At 38.4% G+C, this 19,872-nt stretch overlaps 2 protein-coding genes and 1 long non-coding RNA gene across 3 annotated transcripts; 2 read left to right on the top strand and 1 right to left on the bottom strand.

Moving 5' to 3' along the window:
• Window positions 1-403: 403 nt before the first annotated feature.
• On the bottom strand, window positions 404-6,362 carry LOC134805667 (uncharacterized). Its single transcript, XM_063778929.1, has 6 exons — window positions 5,856-6,362; window positions 4,234-5,504; window positions 1,404-1,463; window positions 748-834; window positions 583-654; window positions 404-470 (listed from the first exon to the last, which is right to left on the bottom strand). Exons 1-6 carry the CDS (start codon window positions 6,360-6,362, stop codon window positions 404-406), a joined length of 2,064 nt encoding a protein of 687 aa, XP_063634999.1.
• A 2,500-nt stretch (window positions 6,363-8,862) lies between these two features.
• On the top strand, window positions 8,863-11,558 carry LOC134805671 (uncharacterized). The gene is made up of 2 exons (XM_063778933.1): window positions 8,863-8,915; window positions 9,274-11,558. The coding sequence occupies exon 2, from the start codon at window positions 10,134-10,136 to the stop codon at window positions 11,529-11,531; it is 1,398 nt and encodes a 465-aa protein (XP_063635003.1). The 5' UTR covers window positions 8,863-8,915; window positions 9,274-10,133; the 3' UTR covers window positions 11,532-11,558.
• A 3,778-nt stretch (window positions 11,559-15,336) lies between these two features.
• Window positions 15,337-16,082, top strand: LOC134805678 (uncharacterized). Its single transcript, XR_010146357.1, has 2 exons — window positions 15,337-15,407; window positions 15,768-16,082. It is a non-coding gene; the product is annotated as an uncharacterized LOC134805678 (long non-coding RNA).
• Window positions 16,083-19,872: the final 3,790 nt, after the last annotated feature.

The raw sequence follows: 19,872 nt of genomic DNA, 5'->3' as shown, positions 1-19,872 counted from the left end.
CGCCGTCAAGGTGTTTCCGACGAATCACTGACCCATTGGCCACACGCGAACTCAGTACCGACGGCAGAACAACTGAAGCCTCCTTCTGTCCCGCTGTAGTTGCCTCCTCTTTTGTCAGCAGCCCGAACAAGTCGAAAGATTCATTCCACGGTGATGGCTCCTCATTTCGTTTCACAGATCTATGTAAGAAATAGTATAAAATAAATAAATTGTCCCAAAATAAAATAATGGGTTCTTGAATTGTAGTCCCAAACGACCTTCATAGCTCCATCATTTTTTTTTTAATAAAAAAGTGACTAGATAAAAACTAGGTACTTAACGCCAACCAATTTTTTGAGCAACAAAATTTCTCAAGAATCGAATGAAAAATGCTGAATTTTATACTAAATATTTCAAACAATGCTTACGTTTTAGAAGTAGACGCCTTCTGTTTTTTATTGTTAGAAGCTTTCGTGTCCCCCTCCGCAGATCTGAAAAATATAAATATTAGTTAATAATAGTTCGTGATAATTTAACTACCTTTGTATATCGAAATCAGATATATTATTTTTTCATTTACATGAAACACAAAGTTTAAATCACCTTTTCTGTGCAGGAGTCTTCTGTTTCTTTCCAGTCTGCTCGTTAAAAACCTCCTTTTCCTCTGAGTCCGATCTAAAGAATAAATAATATAAGAATTAATTATCACTCATAGAAAGAATATTTTTAATAGGAAACAAATGAAATTGTAACAATAATCATAATTACCTCTGTGCAAGGTCCTTAGTCTTGGAATTCTTCTTGCTTGTCATACAGGACATGTATTCGCAGGTTGAGTCATATTCTGAGTCCGACCTGATAAAAAAACAAAATTGTTATTTAAACTACCTATATTTGCATATACTTTGCAAAAATACAGTATTCAATAATTTAAAAAGAAGTTATGTAAAACTAAATGGTTAACTTACTTACATGGTTATTAAATTATTTGCACTGGAATAGTCTTCAAATTTAATCTTGATAGTTCTTCACCTCAGGATTGTCACAACAATAATGAATTATTTAAATTAAATTATAAAAAAATTAACCTTGCCGTCAAACGCTAGGGTTGTCACAGTTATTTTAAGCCTTAACTTTACTGCATTTAGTTTTCTTATTTCATACTTCTTTTAAAGTATTTTTAATTTATAAAGACTTGTTTGAAATTTTATGAAATGGTTTAATAGTCTTTGGAAGAAAAAAAAAAATCATTTTTAAAATTAAAAAAAATCGGGCTTATTGCTAGATCGCCTGTTGTTTACCTCTAAGTTAATCAATTTTATTCTCTGTACTAGTTTATATAGAGTGTTCCGTAAAAAGTATTTGTATTGTATTGTATTGTAATAATAGGTGCTAATACTTTTGGACAAGGCTGTATAATTTACCTGTTGGTCCACTTCCCTGCTTGACCAAAATCTAGGTATAGCACGTAGATAATAACATCTCTGTAAGATCAAAATTGATGAAATATTGTGTTTAGTTTATAGTTCTAGTATTATTACGAGTTCAGTTTAACAATACAAAACCTTTTTTTTTTTTAATAGAAAAACATTATGGGTTTCAAATTTATAATTATAGACACTTTTTTTTTAAATTTATTATATAGACTTCCAGTTTGCATTCACAAAGGAAAGATAGACAAACATACATTCGTAATAAATGCTTCATGTACAACCCTATTCCCACATTGCATCACACTAAAGTTTCATGTTAACAACTCGTGTAAGTAATAAGAGTCTCAATCGCGGACCGACTCAAATGCATGCTCAGCGGTATGCACACCGGCAGGTTAAAGGTTCGAAATGTAATAGAGTAGAATTCCACTCACATATAATAATATAACTTTTTTTTTTTACCTTTTACATTGAAATTAAATAGTATTCGATTTTCTTATTGTAATTTAATTAAATTAATATTATATTATAATAATATAACTTTTTTTTATTACTATTGTAATAAATTTTACTGTATAAATTCATATTAATATGTAATAATCTGTATCACTTAAAATGCAATAATCTAACTTTTTAATTCGAAAATCATCATCATCAGCAGTAGCATTATATTATCCTAAATGTCTTTATTATCAAAATAGAATAAAAATTATAAAAATATTGTTCAATTATTCTTTATATAATGTAATTTAGTTTTATACTTAATTACATAAAATATTATTTTATAGGGTAAGGTAAGCTCTACAAATTATAGAGAAATCGATGATTAAATTTTAAATAATGTTTTAAAATAAGTCTCTATTTGTTTTGTCAATTTTATTATTATTTATTTATAAAGGCTTCTAATAGTTTTTCATAAAATAATAGAGAAATGTAAGACCGTAAAGTAAATATTATATAGTTGTAATATCGACTCCATGGATCTAAACAACAATCTTTTACCGAGTAACTCAAATGCGTGCTCAGCAGACCTACAGGTTCGAAATGTAGAAGAGTAGACATTCCTCTCTCATACATTTATTTTTACTCTTTGTATTTAAATAGAAAATAATATGGTATTCGATTTTCTTTATTTTTTAATAAATATGTTTTATTGCTAAAATAATCTGATTTAATTTTTTTAAATTCGAAAATGATAATTATCGTCTTATCATTTATATAATATGTTTATATTTATAATATAATAAAATCAAATTATAATGAGTGTAATCTACCATTGTAATTTGATTTTGTTTTATATTTCATTACATAAAAAAATATCTTCAAATCACAGAGAAATTAATTTTATAATTTGATATAGTGTTTGTTTTAAGTTTGTCTTTTAAATAGTGTTTTGTAGTAAATTCTTATCTATTTGTTGAAAACCTCTCTTTTTTCAAAAATTAAAGAAATATAAGTCTGTAAAAATATATACATATAATTGTAACGTCGACTCCATGGATCTAAACAACAATCCTTTATTGACGTCATACATAAATTAATTGAGTTTACCAATCAGAAGCTCTGTCCTACATCGCGCTTTTAAAGTTTTTGCAACTAACTGCATATATACATTTTTCAATTATGATTTGTCGGAGATCCCGCTGCTGTCAACCGGAGCTAGCTGGGTGATCCTAGCACACAAGTTTCTGCCGGGGACTACCTCCCTGGGACTTGCGTCTTGACATGAAGGCTGGCCACCTTTGTGTTGAGCTGTGCTATTAACCAAACATGCAATCGAACGAACAGGAGAATCCATCACTATGCCGGTTGATAGTGTAAGGAGGACCCTAAGCAAAGTACGTCAAACGCGGCTTTCTGCCGGGGACCGCCTCCCTGGGAGCTGCATCATGTCATGAGATTGGCCAACTCTATGATGTGTTGTACTTTATCACACACGGCAATCTAAAGTCTAATTTGTACTATAGACTGAAGAATGCTGTCAGATCCTCTGCCAGGGCTCATACGCCTTGGGGGTCTACGTGTTCACAGGGACTGATCAGCTCTGTGACATGGTGTGTTTTGTTGCTTTTAACAATTGGTAAGTCTTATTTAGAAATTAAGTTCAGTAAAAAAAAAAAAATATCAATATCAAGATTTGTAATAATCACGTTTTATGATCATAGATTATTCTGATTCGGCTGTAATGCGTATTATCTAAGCATGTGACGTTTGTTTTCGTCAAAGTAAAGAGTGTTTTTGTTAAGTAACGTTAAAAATTGATAAGTGTAATTGAGAAATTAATTTCAGTAAGTAATAAATACATCAATTGAGATTTTATAAATAAAAATTATTTACACAGATCATACTGATTCGATTGTAAAGCGTATTCTGATTTAGTTTCTAAGCGTTTGACGTTTGGTTTAGACAAACCATGTTAAGGCATTACAATTATAAAATATTTAATGTCAACGTTTAGGTTTTAAGCCTTCAGTACAACCTGTGTCCTTAAGGCTCATACCCTAGTCCAACAGAGGACTGATGTACCTTACATCCTGTACTTCGATTAAATATTTAAGTTTAAATGCTTTGACATTTTGTGTCTGTAAACTGCTACTTGACTTAAACATTCCTTATTTAAAACAATTTAAACGCGAATCGAGATCTCTAGGTGTCTAAGGGCAAACTGTTAAATCTTTCGTGGTGTATATTGGATATTTTAGATCATTTAACCCTTTCTTGCCTTAACGAGACAGAAACCAAGCTGTTTATAAGACCACTTTCAACAAAAACTTTCGTAAAACGCATAGAGCGAACGCAGTGAGCGGCCAAATGCGGTTACACGAAAGTTTTTGTTGAAAGTGATCTTATGAACAGCTTGGTTTCTGTCTCGTTAAGGCAGGAAAGGGTTAAATGATCTAGAATGCCCAATATACACCTACTGCGGGATAACTCATCGATCTCGCCCAACCGGTTCGCTTCGAACGTTTTATATGAGCGCGTATTGTTACGCACCCAGTGCAAGACAGTCGAACTGTCGCACCAAAAGTAACGCCGCTCGGGAACTATCTTGTGCTCCTTACCTATCGTATTAGCCAGCCTTGCGGCTAATAGTGCAGCTTGTAACTCGGCCTTAGGTACTGTCAATGGCTTTACAGGCATAACCTTACATTTACTGGCAATAAAGGCAACTTTAATACTACCATTTATCTGCCAACGCCAATAAGCTACAGTACACATAGCCCGAGTACTACTATCACAAAAAACATGCAATTGTAAGTTGTTATAACCTACCTTTGCCGTGCGCGTAGCGCTTGTAGCTCCTGCTACGGATTCGTAGGCCTTCGTAGCGCATGACGTAGGCGCACCGTTGCCAGGCGCGTACGTCGATAACGGCAACGTCGCGCTCGGGGTACCAGCAGATGCTGCGCTCCGGTGATCTGCTGTCTCGCTTACTCGCACAGATGGAGACTCGGCATCTCCGTGGCTGTGATTGCGAACAGCTGATTGATAGCACCTTGGTATACGTATGTCGCTAATTACCTTAAGTAGGTCAATCCATTTTCGCCACTTGTTGTAAATAGCATCCGGAATGTAATCATTCCAGTCTATATTTAACCGCCAGGTATCCTGCAGCATTATTCGACCCTGAATGGTAAAAGGAGATAAGAATCCTAAAATGTCGAAAATAGACATTATTACCCTAAGCATAAGACGCTTTGTAGGACGCTCATCACCGTTGACAATACTTTCGGGAATCCGTTTTAATGATAAGTCGAATGTCAACTTATCATCGGCTGGGTACCATATTAGCCCGAGAGTACGCTCACCTTGTTGCTGCTGATCGACTTTAAAGTCTTTAAACCTTACGGCCGCTGTCCCTAAGGTTTGATTTGGCAGACTATTTAAAACTGAGACACTGTTGCTAGTCCAGTTTCTCATCTCGAAACCGCCCGCACTGTGAATAAAATTTATATTTCTTACCATTTTGATGGCCGAGGCTTCGTCTGCAAAACTGTCTATGTAGTCATCTACGTAATGCGAGTTACATATCGCATCGACAGCTTCTGGCATAGTTGACTCGAACCGTCGCGCGTTCAAGTTTTTTATAAACTGACTAACAAATGGACTGCAATTAGCCCCAAACGGAAGTGATGTCATTACATACGTTTTTAATTCGTCAGTAGGCTCGTCCCTCCATAGGAACCTTAAAGCGTGTTGATCTTCGGCCCGAATCTTGATCCTTAAAAACATATCTTTGATGTCACCTGTTACTCGAATCTTGTTTTCCCTAAAGCGTAACATAATACCAAATAGCGATGACAACAAATCGGGACCTGTTAATAAGAAATCGTTTAAACATAAGCCATTTACCTTATTTGCTGAGTCGAAGACCAAGCGCAGACGCTTTTTGTTGACGTTGTCTACTCCAAAATGAGCGAGATACCATTTTTTGGGTCTCACCTGAGTATCTGACAGTTCAGATGCGTAATCATTTTGAAGTAAGTGAGCCACGCGCTCCCGATACCTTTCAGCAAAACCAGAGTCTTTAGTCATTTTCTTTTCGATACCTTTCATCCTTTTAAGAGCGCTAGGATACGAGTCAGGCATGGATGGGTGGTCCTCCTTCCAGGGCAGGCCGACGTGCCAGCGGCCGGCGCGCAGCTCAGCGGACTGCTGCAGCTGCACCACCGCGCGCGCGTCCTGCGCATTCTGCCGCGGCGCGCACGTCACGCCCAACGTGTCCAACTTGAATGACAGGCGGACCTCCTCGTGGATCTGCCTTAACAGATCGAGACCCTCTGAGGTATCCGTCGTGTGCTCCGACTCTGAAATAAAAAGGTTAGACTCGACCTGCGTGGGCGGGCGGACACCCTGCGGCACGTACACCTTCCCATGAGCGCACCAACCCAAGGGAGTGAGGCTAGCATAACCCTCGTTATTTTTACCCTCTCTAACTTGTAAAGGCATCATTAAATGATAGTTATCTTGACCTATTAAAATCTCAGGTTTTGAATCGGAAGTACATAATTTATCTTTTATATCTTTTAAGTGAGCAAAGTTAGTACATTTTAAAACTGATAGACTTTGCAACGGTACACTCAAGTCATCGACACTACGCACTCTTATATTATGCACCTTATTGTCTATACCCGTAATGTTCACATTCACAATGGTAAATTTGCGCACTAATTCGCTGCCGACAAATGCACCTTGTGTGCAAAACGTGCTAGTACGTCCACTTAATCCCGCGCGCCGCGCTAATTTCGAACTTATTAAACTAACCGAAGAACCACCGTCCAATAAAGCCGTAGTCGAAAACACACCGTTAGGTCCATTAACGCTGATACGCACTACTTTGAGCAACACCCTTTTATCACTTGCGTTAATATGCGTCAAAGTCCCAGGAACCGATTTGGATTCGAGATCTTGCTGCGTTGACGCACTCGTAGTAGGAGATGTTGTAGATCTCGAAGGGCCCGATGATGATGATGACGCAAGCGGTACCTCGCCCTTGGTTACCGTGTAGTGCAGAAGTCGATGATGTGCTTCGCCACAATCGTCCTTATCGCAAGCAGGTGCAAGGCACGATTCTCGTTCGTGTTTAGATAATAGGCATTTGTAACATAGCCCGTTTTTTCTAACGAATTGCCACCTCACTTTGCGCAGCGCTCGTTTAAACTGTTTACAATCAGTTATCTTGTGAACAGATGTTCGGCAAAAAAGGCATTTCTTATCACTTCCTTCGCCGTGCACTAATATTGTGTGGTTACGTGCGTTATTAGTGTCTGAGGTTTTATGTTTATAATTCTCACTTTTTGTGGCCATATAGGTACTTGCAGTGGTTGAAATCTTGACTGCCTCTTCGTTAAGAAAGTCAGACATGATGACCAATCTAGGTTTTTTACCATCTTTGATTAAACTGAAGCTGTAATCTGACCACTTCGATATTAGTACTGTCGGCAGCTTAGATAAGATTATGGAAACTATGTTTACCCCCTGTAGGTGCTCCTCTTGACCGACTGCTCGTACTGCTTCCACGTAGTTTTGAACTTTTAATGCGAACGTAATAATATCTTTGTGGTAATCTTGGTGCAATGGTTGAAGCTTTTTAATGTCGTACAAAACGCGGGAAATGATGCACTCGGAGTTACCATATCGTAGTTCCAACGCCGACATAACTTTCTCAGGTGACGTGGCACTTATGAACAAAGCGTTGACTGCATCCTTAGCGGCTCCGCGCAAACATTTTCTAAGCCTCCAAAGGTTCTCCTTATCGGTGAATTTACATAACTCAGTGGACTCGTAATATGCTTGTTTAAACTGCAACCATTCTAAATAATCGCCAGAGAACTCGGGGAGATCTTTGGGTGTGCTGAGTCGACTGAGCAGGCTGGTATTCGGTGCACTGGCAGTGGAAATGTTCTTCACAGCATCGGCCATAACTTGTATCGCATTGTTGAGTGCCATGACGGTGCCGTCGGGCGGCGGCAGCGGGGCGGCCGGCACGGGCGCCGGGGCTGGCGCGGGCGTGGCGGCGCGTGGCGCTGGACCGGGTTCGGGCGGTAAACGTGACACTTGCTGATGCAACTCACCCATATTTATGCCATTATCGGGGGCTGGCTGCAGGTCGTCTTGCGGTTCCAAGTTGCTCTGATTTTCCACCCAGTTTGCAACGTGACTTCGAGAATAGCTCCTTCGACTTACTTGTGAACCGTACTCTTGTTCCTCGTCGTCAAGCTCTGCTAACTGAGCATCCAGAGTCTTATCGATGATCTCCATCTGTATGGCAGCTTTTTGTTTTGCGGCTTCTAACAAAAGTTGCTTCTTCTTTGCTGTTCTAGAAGCCGATGAAGTTCTTGAGCCCTTGCTGCTAGAAGCTTTGCTGGCATACGAAGCAGAAGTATGAAGCATTTTCTTGCGAAATTCTGCCGCGGTTGGTTCAGATTTTACGCTACCGGCTATTGTTTTTGTGATAGCTAAATCTTTCGGAATACTTGAAGCTGGCTTAATTTCTTCCAACCTGGCTGTAGAACTATGACCATAAGGTGCTTTACTCGGCTCGCCATTTAGGGACATTCTTTGTTCTTCTTCTAGAAGCCTCCTTAATTGTTCTGCACGACGCGCTTTCGACCCACGCGTTTCTATCGTGGTCGGGGTACGGTGCATGGATCCGGTTTGAAGACCACTTTGTTAACTGTATGGGGTTCGTTTGAAGAAAAGGCCGACTTCTAACACGATGATGTATTTCGGAAAAAACACAATTACAAAAAATGTCACGAGATCGTATGTGCATAGGCTCGCGGCCAGCAGCGGACTGCCTGGCGGCGCATGGTAACAGGTTGCATTAGACATGCTACAAACAAATATCAACCTTAAGACTAAGGAATTAAAAGCTAATTTAACACGACTATGGTTTTTCATAAGTAAAACATAACTAGGTACAGATATAACGAGCGCATCGCCAACAGTCGTAATACGTTGACTATGTACTATCGCGAGTGAAAGTAAACCCCAAATTGGGTAAGTGGTAAATTTATTAGGTAACGCAAATGTAGATTTTCCATGCTAATTAAATATTAAGATAATTTTAGTGCTTTTACTTTACTTCATCAAACCATTTCACAATTAAATACTAAGTGTATAATGACTGCTCGATCATGCTGCTGTAACGATATTGCTTCAAAAATTATTTCCACCCTCATTTTGAAATAGTAAATTATTGCATCATCTTTACAAATTGTAATCTCCGACTCTGATTGTGAACATCCACGGCATCACTGCTACATTTTAGGTGCTTTCTTTTCCTGCCGCTCGCCGGGGATGCTCACAAATTACGTAGCCGGACTGTAATCTCATGCGTTTGGATGACGCGTTCCAGGGTCCAAAGTTCGGGCTGAATTTTGTGGTGGAGGATCCACCGCAGCCTACTACTACGTTGGGTAGTACACTCGCCGCAGCCACACCTACACTGCGCTACGCTTCTCTCGTCAGTCGGAAGACCACCCCGTCTCAAGCACCGGGCGGCCCTGAGTACAGTCGGCCACAGTTCAGCGCCCGCGCACACCCAGGCGAGAGTACCTAACCGCAGAGTAAAGTGGATATTGTGTGGATTTATAAAACCAAACTTACGACCCTCTTGGCCATTTAGTTTTTTTTAGTTTTTTTAGTTTTTTTAGTTAAATTAAATATTCTTTTGCACGAATCGAGATTACTCATTTCTCTCTTCTAAAAGGTAGTTAAGATCCTAATCGTGACACTGGCGCCCTCTAACGTGGTTAAATTCACACAAATCCTATTTATTTCTCGGCTTTTGTAGTTAGTGTATGTTTGTGGCTTATTCTTTTTTCTGTGCAACGTTTTTTTTTGGTTTCATTTGCTACTAAGGTGTACTATTAGTGGAAAGTAATTTGGTAATTTTGTAAGGTGTTTCGTAAATTGATTTCTACCCACATATAGTCAAATTCTATAATTTATTTTATGTTAGTGTTAAATTACGCTTAGTATCACAAATATAGTGAAATTAGTATTAATTGTTTCTATCGAGTGGAAAGTACACATTAGTAGCACGCTTTTCTTCTTTTTATTTGCAACTAACCTGTTTTTATCTTTATTTCTACTAATTGGGAAAACCAAACGTTTATCATTCATCAACTTTTGTAACAGATCGGAGAATTTTTAATATAAGCTTATTAGTTTCTGCTCCTTACCACTTACCCTCTAATTAAATTTAAATTCACGATGCTGCCTGTCAAATATCTTTCTCTTCAAAAATCGGAGCTTGAATATGAGGTTCAGATCCGAGGTGCTACTGCCGGTTCTTCAGTAGAGGAATTGCGAAGACAAATTGTAAAATTAGCCGCGGAGCACCCGGCTGAGCACATATTAGAGTCTCCGCTAGATATTCGACAGGATCTTAGGGGTTGCGTAGAAGTTCTTACAAAAATACAATTGAATCTTGATATTTCTGAACCAAGTGTACCTACTATTATGAGAACGCAAAATATGCTAAATCATCTTCATAATCGTTTAGCGAGGATAACGTGCGGTGACGACAGAAAAGAATATAAGGATATCCTAGAGGGGCATAAAGTCGCCTCCCAGAAGCTCGCGGCTCTTCAAGCTAAGAGGCCTACACAAATAGCGACAACTTCTTCTAATTTAGGCGCGGGTCCCTCTAGTGAGACCTCGACGGCGGCCCCAGAGGTTCAGAACTTGATTTCGGTGACTTGCGATCGCACTGTAGCTGACTTGAGTAAATTAAAATTTAATGGCAAAACTTGTGTCCGCTCATTTATACAGCGCGTCGACGAATTTATTGTTGCACGTAACATTGCATCAACAAAAGTATTAGCTTTCGCCACCGAAATTTTTCAGGACAACGCTCTGCATTGGTTCCGTTCGGTACGGGACAATATTTCTTCCTGGCCAGAACTCGCTGCTAAATTGAAAGAGGACTTCGATCAATCTAATTATGATTACCGACTAACGACGGAGATTCGCTCTCGGACTCAGGGTGAACATGAAAACATAACTGTTTATCTTTCCATTATGAGTGGTATGTTTTCTCGTCTTTCGACACCCCCAAGCGAAGCGGAGCAGCTCGAAACCTTACTTCACAATATTAGGCCGTGTTACGCAAGTACACTAGCAGCATCATCTACCGAAATTAGGACAATTGATTCTTTACGCTCATTGTGTCGCAATTACGAGACTTATCATTCTCGACACTCACAATTTCAGGAGCCACCAAGAGTGACTTCTGACACTGTTGCACCCGAATTTGCGTACTCTAGGGAATCAAATAAAAGTCCAAATAAATTTAACAACAATACATATAATAAACAAAATTACACATATAACAATAATTATAATAAAGGGCAATATTCTAAAAACACCACAAATTATAGCCAGAATCAAAATCAAAACAAGTCTCAACAACAAAATTATATACATTCTGTGTCCAATGCTGATCAAAACAATAAACAACAACCGTATTGCCCAAGGTGCCGTAGTAATAATCATCATATTCGGCAATGTACGGCTAGTAGGGACGTGTTTTGTTTTAAATGTGGCAAGAAAGATGTCAAAACACCTGATTGTCCGGTTTGTAATAAAAAGGCAGATACAAAAAACTAGATGAGCGGAATTGTAGTCATTTTGATAAGCAAGATTGGGACTCTGGGCTTAAATTCATCAAAACATTCTCTACATCTTATCAAATATCTACAATTCTGCAGAATAAGCCTCTCTTTGATACTAGGCCTTATGTAAATATTAAAATTAACAATATGGATGCTTGTGCTTTGCTGGATTCTGGTGCTGCAGTAACTGTAATCGGTAACAATGCGCATCTCAATTTAATAGACTGCACCTTGCAACAGAATGTCCGTCCTCCTTTAACAGCAGCTGGCAATCACCCTCTAAACTGTATCGGGTACATGAATCTACCCATCACTTTTGAAGGTCAGTTCCATGTAATAACAGCTTATGTGGTCCCTGAGGACCCCACTAACATAATATTAGGTGTTGACTTTTGGCGTGCATTTAACATTTGTCCCAAATATGTAGGAAGTATAACATTATCTGAGAGCCCTCTTGACAAGGTAAACGTTGACAACCCAGATTCTTTCATTAACTCTTATGAAAACCTAGTCGAATCGCAGAAGTCAATTGCTGATAATGTTATAGCTCAATTCAAATCCATATCTATGGAAGAAAAAGGTTTAGGTAGGACGAACTTGATAACGCACAAAATAGATACAGGTGACGCTCAACCTATTAGGCAGCGTTATTACAGGATGTCGCCTGAAAAACAGCGTATTCTAGTGGAGCAGGTCGACGAAATGCTGTCTTTAGACGTTGTTGAAACATGTGAGAGCGCGTGGTCTTCACCAGTACTTATAGTGACTAAGAAGAATGGACAGCCTAGGTTCTGCCTCGATAGTAGGAAGCTCAACGCTGTGACTAAACGTGACGCGTACAATTTGCCATACGTTTCGGAAATTCTCGATAATCTTCGAGACGCAAAGTACCTGTCCAGCGTTGATCTTTCTAAGGCGTTCTGGCAGATCCCCATAGAACCTTCAGATCGCGATAAAACTGCTTTTTATGTGCCAGGTCGCGGAACATTAAGGTTTAAAACCACCGCTTTTGGCCTCACCAATGCGCCTGCGACTCAGCAACGCCTAGTAGATTTGTTGTTTGGCGACATGGAACTTAAGACTTTTGCATACTTAGACGATATTATCATTATTAGCTCGACTTTTGAAGAACACGTGTCTCGTCTTTTGCGCGTTCTAGATAAGCTTAAGTCTGCTTATTTGACAGTAAATTTCGAGAAATGTCAATTCTTCCGTAGCGAATTAAAATATTTAGGCTATATTGTAGATTCTCGTGGTTTGCGTACGGACCCAAATAAAGTAGACGCCATTTTAAATTTTCCTGCTCCGACAAGCAAAACTGAACTGAAACGCTTTCTCGGTACAGCAACGTGGTACCGACGTTTCGTTCCAAACTTCAGCACCGTGGCCTGGCCGCTCAATAGTTTGACTTCGAATGGCAAGAAAGCACCGCCGTTCAAGTGGACGCCCGAAGCTGAAGCGGCTTTTAATGCGTTGAAGGATTGTTTAGTTTCCGCGCCGATCCTCGCTTGCCCGGACTATTCTAAGCCCTTTGAGGTTCACGTTGACGCTAGCAACTATGGTCTTGGCGGCATGCTGACCCAGACCATAGATGGAAAGGAATACCCAGTAGCCTACATGAGCCGAGCTCTCACCGGTGCCGAAAAAAACTACAGCATTACTGAGAGGGAAACACTCAGTGCAATAGTAGCGCTCGAGCACTGGCGCTGTTACTTAGAGAATGGCCAAAAGTTTACACTGTGTACAGACCATATCGCGTTGAAATGGTTTCTTTCCTTGGAGAATCCAACCGGTAGACTTGCACGCTGGGGAGTCCGTCTAAGTTCTTTCAACTTCGAAATCAAGCATCGTCGTGGCGTTGACAATGTGATCCCAGATGCTCTGTCACGTGCTGTCCCCATGTCTGCCATCTCCCTTGCAAACGCGGTAGCCAATACTAAGGACGAATGGTTCATTAAAATGTATAACGGTTGTCTAAACAGTCCAAATAATTTTCCAAATTTTATAATAAAAAATAATTCTTTATATAGGCTCTCCAAAACTGTATCACAATCACAACTCACCTCAGAGTTCGCTTGGAAGGAGGTTGTTCCCAGCGAATATCGTGACAAGGTCATAACCGAGAGCCACTCTGAACCAACTGCTGGACATCTCGGCATTTTCAAAACGTACACGCGTCTGGCATTATCATATTACTGGCCCGGGATGCATCAGGACGTCGTTCAGTTTGTTAACTCTTGTTCCGTTTGCCTGTCATATAAGTCACAAAATCACACTACTTTGGGAGAAATGGGACGTCCCAAGCAGTGCAGCCGCCCCCATCAAATGATCTCCATTGATTTTGTAGGTCCACTTCCAGTCTCTCGAAAACAGAATAGCTATATACTTGTCGTGACCTGCTGTTTCACAAAGTATTGTAACATATTTCCTCTTCGTCGCGCTACTGCCGACGCAGTTGTTAAAGTCTTAGAAGACTCAATTTTTTTGGTATACGGTATACCACAAACAATTTTCTTAGACAACGGAAGTCAATTTGTTAGCTCTGTCACAGACGCGTTATTTAAGAAATACAAGGTGCCAAACGTGTATTATACACCAAAGTACTGTCCACAAATAAATTTAGTGGAACGTTTTAACAAGACTCTTGTCACTTGTTTGTCCACGTTTGTAGGTAATGACCATAGATCCTGGGACACTTTTATCCCAAAGATTCAATTTGCGATGAACAACTCCGTAAATGAAGTGACTAATTACTCTCCGTCTTTCTTAGTACATGGTAGGGAGCTGGTCACATGTGGATCGCACTACACTGATACGGACCTAGGTGATGAAGTTTTGTTCTTGCCGCGTGATATTTATGCTGAGAACTTAGGATGTCTCGCTTCGGTATTCAATGATGTACAAGCCTCATTGTGGAATGCACATGTAAAGAATACCATGCATTACAATTTGCGTAGAAAACCAGCAGAATATAACGTAGGCGATATAGTGTTTAAGCGAACTTACGTTCCTAGTGATAAGGATAAATATTTTAGTAAGAAATTAGCACCAAAATATTTGCAATGCAGAGTAGTTGAGAAGAGTTCACCATTAGTGTATATCTTGGAGGATATGGCAGGCAAGAATATTGGAGCCTGGCATATAAAAGATTTTAAACTTTATAATAATAGGTAGTATAGATAGGTACGACCCCAAGAACATCTAGTTTCTAGCATGAGTCAAAAGCTATGCTAGCTGATGCCTCGAATCTCATAAATGTGTGCATCAACAGCGTTTTAAAAGTTGTTGCTGTTTTAGTGAAAGTGAAATTTGAAAGATTGTATAGAAGATGATAGAATGAATTTGTAAATGCTAGGGATAATGAGACGAATTTTGTTTAAGACCAAAATCCTTACCCAGACGAGGCGGGTATATGTAACGTTATGCGTTACACGAACTATTATTATTAAAATAAAATACAAATATAGATAAAAATACCACTTAAAACTAATTTTACAAGCTAATATTTACAATTAAAACTATATTAAAACATAAAAAATGCAACAAGTATTCGTCAGCGCCGTCTTAGCGCTCCGATAGATTTGTGAATGCAACATTTTAGAGCTCACGGAAACGAGTTCTTTTGTTTGTCGTATGGTCAGTCAGTTGCATTAGCGGATCGCCCGTCCACCATTCCCGATCTTCATTCGAAATAGAACGCACGTCACACTAATCATCGGTCTCTAATACGTACATCAATTTATAAAAATGTAACCGATATAACTTAATATGTTGTCGTCCCTAACGTTCCTCGAAATGTCGAAATGTTTTTCCTTAACGTCGTAATACGTTGACTATGTACTATCGCGAGTGAAAGTAAACCCCAAATTGGGTAAGTGGTAAATTTATTAGGTAACGCAAATGTAGATTTTCCATGCTAATTAAATATTAAGATAATTTTAGTGCTTTTACTTTATTTCATCAAACCATTTCACAATTAAATACTAAGTGTATAATGATTTTGCTCGATCATGCTGCTGTAACGATATTGCATCAGAAATTATTTCCACCCTCATTTTGAAATAGTAAATTATTGCATCATCTTTACATATTGTAATCTCCGACTCTGATTGTGAACATCCACGGCATCACTGCTACATTTTAGGTGCTTTCTTTTCCTGCCGCTCGCCGGGGATGCTCACAAATTACGTAGCCGGACTGTAATCTCATGCGTTTGGATGACGCGTTCCAGGGTCCAAAGTTCGGGCTGAATTTTGTGGTGGAGGATCCACCGCAGCCTACTACTACGTTGGGTAGTACACTCGCCGCAGCCACACCTACACTGCGCTACGCTTCTCTCGTCAGTCGGAAGACCACCCCGTCTCAAGCACCGGGCGGCCCTGAGTACAGTCGGCCACAGTTCAGCGCCCGCGCACACCCAGGCGAGAGTACCTAACCGCAGAGTAAAGTGGATATTGTGTGGATTTATAAAACCAAACTTACGACCCTCTTGGCCATTTAGTTTTTTTTAGTTTTTTTAGTTAAATTAAATATTCTTTTGCACGAATCGAGATTACTCATTTCTCTCTTCTAAAAGGTAGTTAAGATCCTAATAGAGATGGGTAGTGAGTAAATACTCACGGGTAAATACCGAGTAAATACTCAGTATTTACTCAATATACCCGTATTTACTCGTTTATACCCAAATTGGTGGGTATAAACTATTTAGAGTGCTGAAAGGGGCATATAAATTTGAAATATACGAGTATTTTGTAAGCCGCTACTGGATTAAGTACTCAAAATTGTAAGAAATGTATTTTTAAGAGGGGCACTCCATACATGTAACTAATTGTCACAAAAAAAAAATCAGAAACCACCAACGTGCTGCACATCTTTAAATGGGTCTTTCAAAATAACTGGAATGTTTCTAAGAACATTTTTGGATAAATTGAATATTTTTGGAAGAAAACCGTTTCGAAAGGCCAAAATAATGTTTATCTCTCTATAACTTTAGAACCAAAGTTCAGAAAAAATATGAAAACATATCGGGAGATTAGCCGTATAATAGAGTACAAAAAACAATATTTTTAACATCAATGGTTGAGCCATTTTTGAGTTTTCTTTAAAAAACTCTTAATAAAAGGTCGTAAGTACCGCGTAAACACGCACTTTTGCGCGACATGCAGTTATCTAGAACATCGATAGAATTTTAATACCATATTTTTAAAGTAAATAAATACCTTCTTATTTAAAACAAAATTGTTAACTATGCATTATCACAATTCGCCTCTCACTAATAATTACCTTTTATTCCTAAATTAAGCGTCCTATAAGCTTTATATTTTATAGATATTGTTAATACACGTTAGCACTCTTCAATAAAAGACAATTTTGTTCTTAAATCTCACTTTTTGAATATTTTATAAGCAATCGTTTTTACCCACCTAAATGAGTAAATACGGGTATTTATCGGGTGCTTTGAGTAAATACCGAGTAAATACTCAGTATTTACTCACCCCTACCCATCTCTAGATTTAGATCCTAATCGTGACAATCAACCAGTCTAGATATATTAGAGTATAATTGAAAAATGAGAAATGCGCATTCTTACACTACCTGTGTTGTAAGAATGCGCAGCAAGATGTGTAAGACTGCGCGGGTAGGGTAAGAATGCGCAATACCCAAAAAGGCCATAACTATTTACATAAGTCACAAACAAAGGTGGCAGCGATCCAGTCTTCAGTAATAGGATCTTTATAGATCTCGCCACATCACGGGCATGTCCAAGAGGGTCAACATGATTTACAACAACATATCATGGCTTGTAGATTGCGCTTGATGTGTCTCTTTGCCTTCAGCAAAATTAGCCTAGTTATATCGTTCTATAATATCGGTGACAGAATTAGCCAATAAATCAGCTTCAGTGAATACCTTAGGACTATAAGGTGATATTCCTGTAGTTTTTAAATTTTCAGCATCACCTGCGGGGTTTGCAGCTTTGAGACAAGCTGGTGAGAAGGTTTTACACATTTGGAATACAGTTATAGTTCTTCCTGGGTTATTTCTGAGCCATTTTTCACATTCATGTGGAAATGGATGTGCAAGACTGCGCGCGCATTTTTACACGGTTGTACCATGCGCATTCTTACACATTCCTTCATTTTCACTAAAGCATATACTGGTAACGCCACCTATGTAAAATGACGTGAACTAGCGACTCCCATCTAAACGCGCAATCGCATACGCGATTCAAATTCAAGATCTCATCTTTTAATTTACTTAAGACTATTTAGTGTCAATACATTTAAATTGAAGAAAAATAAGATCAACATGTGATAAAAACTTCAAACTCACCTAGAGTGTCGTATTTTCACAGTAAACTAAATTAATTCCTGGAGCAATAACAGGTGCCATTACACTTCAAAACAACACTAAAGTTAGCCACGAACTTCACTTTGAATCTAAGTTATGACGTATGCGCATTCTTATCGACCGCGCAGTCTTAGGGTAACATTCCATTTCCAACGACAGCTGCACTACTGTCAATTTTACTATGGAAATTGACAATGACAGCGACGCGTTCAGTACCGGTAGTGCAGCTGCGGTCAGAAATGGAATGTTATCATTAGACCACCCTACCTCGTAGTAGGTAGGTATTAGTCGACTGCAATCAGAATACGATTTTCTAATCGAGTAGGTATCTACCGTTAACACAAAAAAATTATAATTATTATAGACTACTTTTCTACTAGTCAAATCAGCTTTTTTTTAGAACTGTCAAAACGATTTGTTAATATGGAATTTGTATGAAAACGAGTATAGTGACGTCGCACCGTCGCAGTCAACTCACCTACTTTTATATTTGTGTGTATACCTAGATGATTTATTATATAGTTATTGTGTTTAAAAATAACTACTATTTATGTTTTTCTAATTATTATCTGGTGTTTTATTTCGTGCACTGTATGAAATACTTAAAATGTTTTGAGTAGAGGAAACTTCCCTATTAAAAGCTACAACTACAAGCCCAGACACATAGGTATTCAATTATTCACTGACCGAGCGAAAGCGAGCGAAGCGTCTCCGTTTCAGCTTAGGCAAATTATATGGCCTTCCATACAGCAGGGTTAACGCTTCAAGTGCATTAATGTCCTTTTTATGATATTTTATTTATCTGAAATTCTGACAGAAAGGTTCTTATTGCACATGAAGCATAATGAGGACCCTGCTCTAATGGAAAGCCACATAGGCTTTCGTTTGTAGGTACCTACCTACGCCGTTTGTCCGGGTGCTTGGCGGTTGGATTGCTCTATCGATTCTCATGAAATTTTTGAGCAGCTTTGATAATTATATTTATATAACATAAATAAATAAATATAGGTAGGACATTCTTTCTTACACTGATTGACTAAGTCCCACAGTAAGCTCAAGAAGGCTTGTGTTGTGGGTACTCAGACAACGATATACAATGAAACCTGGATAAGTGAGACTTCAAGGGACGAGCAGATTTGTCTCACTTAAAGAGGTATTCCACTTACCCAGGCTCTCAGTTAGCCAGGTACAAATAAATTTCTGTCTCATTTACAGAGGGTCCCATTAATAGAGGTGAGAATAGAGGATATATCTCAGTTATAGAGGTGGTTAATAAGGTATTTTGTAATTATCTTTAAATGTTTAGGTAAAATAATCCTTGTCCCTAAATATTTTTTAAGTCTGTTTAAATATTTCTTTGAATTTATTTTGAATGATTTTCCAAAGGATAGATTTTTTCAATTAAATTTGATACGGACTTCATTGCGTCTTAGAAATTTATTAAATGAAAATTTGTTTATTCTTGTTACTTATCAAGATTTCAGCTTTCGTTTCGATAGTTTTAACTACGTAAAGAAACTAGATGAAACTTGAAGTCGTTTAGACACAATTAAGCAAATGCGGAATTTGTGGATAGACTAAGAGTTAGTAAGAATACGGAAATAGATCAAAGTCCAAGTTAGAGAGGTCATAGATTGACGTTTACTCAGATACAGAGGTAATTCGTATAAAATTCTAAAAAAACAATTAGGAAAATGTAATCTTATAAATATAGTCTCAGTAAAAGAGGTAAAATACACTCTGTCTCAATTATAGAGGTAAATGTGACTACAAAATCACAACAACTAATCCCAGTTATAGAGGTTCGTTTTATCTTACTAACAGAGGTAATTCAGTGCTAAAGTGTCGGGACCGCACCATGAGTCCCAGCTATAGAGGTTTCTCACTTATCCAGGTCCCACTTAACCAGGTTTCACTGTATATAATATATAAATATGTACTTAAATACATACATAGAAAACAATCATGACTCAGGAACAAGTATC

The sequence above is a fragment of the Cydia splendana genome, unplaced genomic scaffold (genome assembly GCF_910591565.1).
Source record: "Cydia splendana unplaced genomic scaffold, ilCydSple1.2 scaffold_48_ctg1, whole genome shotgun sequence".
Taxonomy (NCBI): domain Eukaryota; kingdom Metazoa; phylum Arthropoda; class Insecta; order Lepidoptera; family Tortricidae; genus Cydia; species Cydia splendana.
This window is presented reverse-complemented; position numbering and strand designations above follow the sequence as displayed.

Coding starts and splice junctions, on each gene's coding strand:
- LOC134805671 (XM_063778933.1), top strand. CDS start 10,134: ATGCTGCCTGTCAAATATCTTTCTCTTCAAAAATCGGAGCTTGAATAT.
- LOC134805667 (XM_063778929.1), bottom strand. CDS start 6,362: ATGCCTTTACAAGTTAGAGAGGGTAAAAATAACGAGGGTTATGCTAGC. Junction 835..1,403: donor GCAGGGAAGTGGACCAACAG/GTAAATTATACA, acceptor TTTTTTTATCAG/GTCGGACTCAGAATATGACT. Junction 471..582: donor AAGACTCCTGCACAGAAAAG/GTGATTTAAACT, acceptor TATATTTTTCAG/ATCTGCGGAGGGGGACACGA.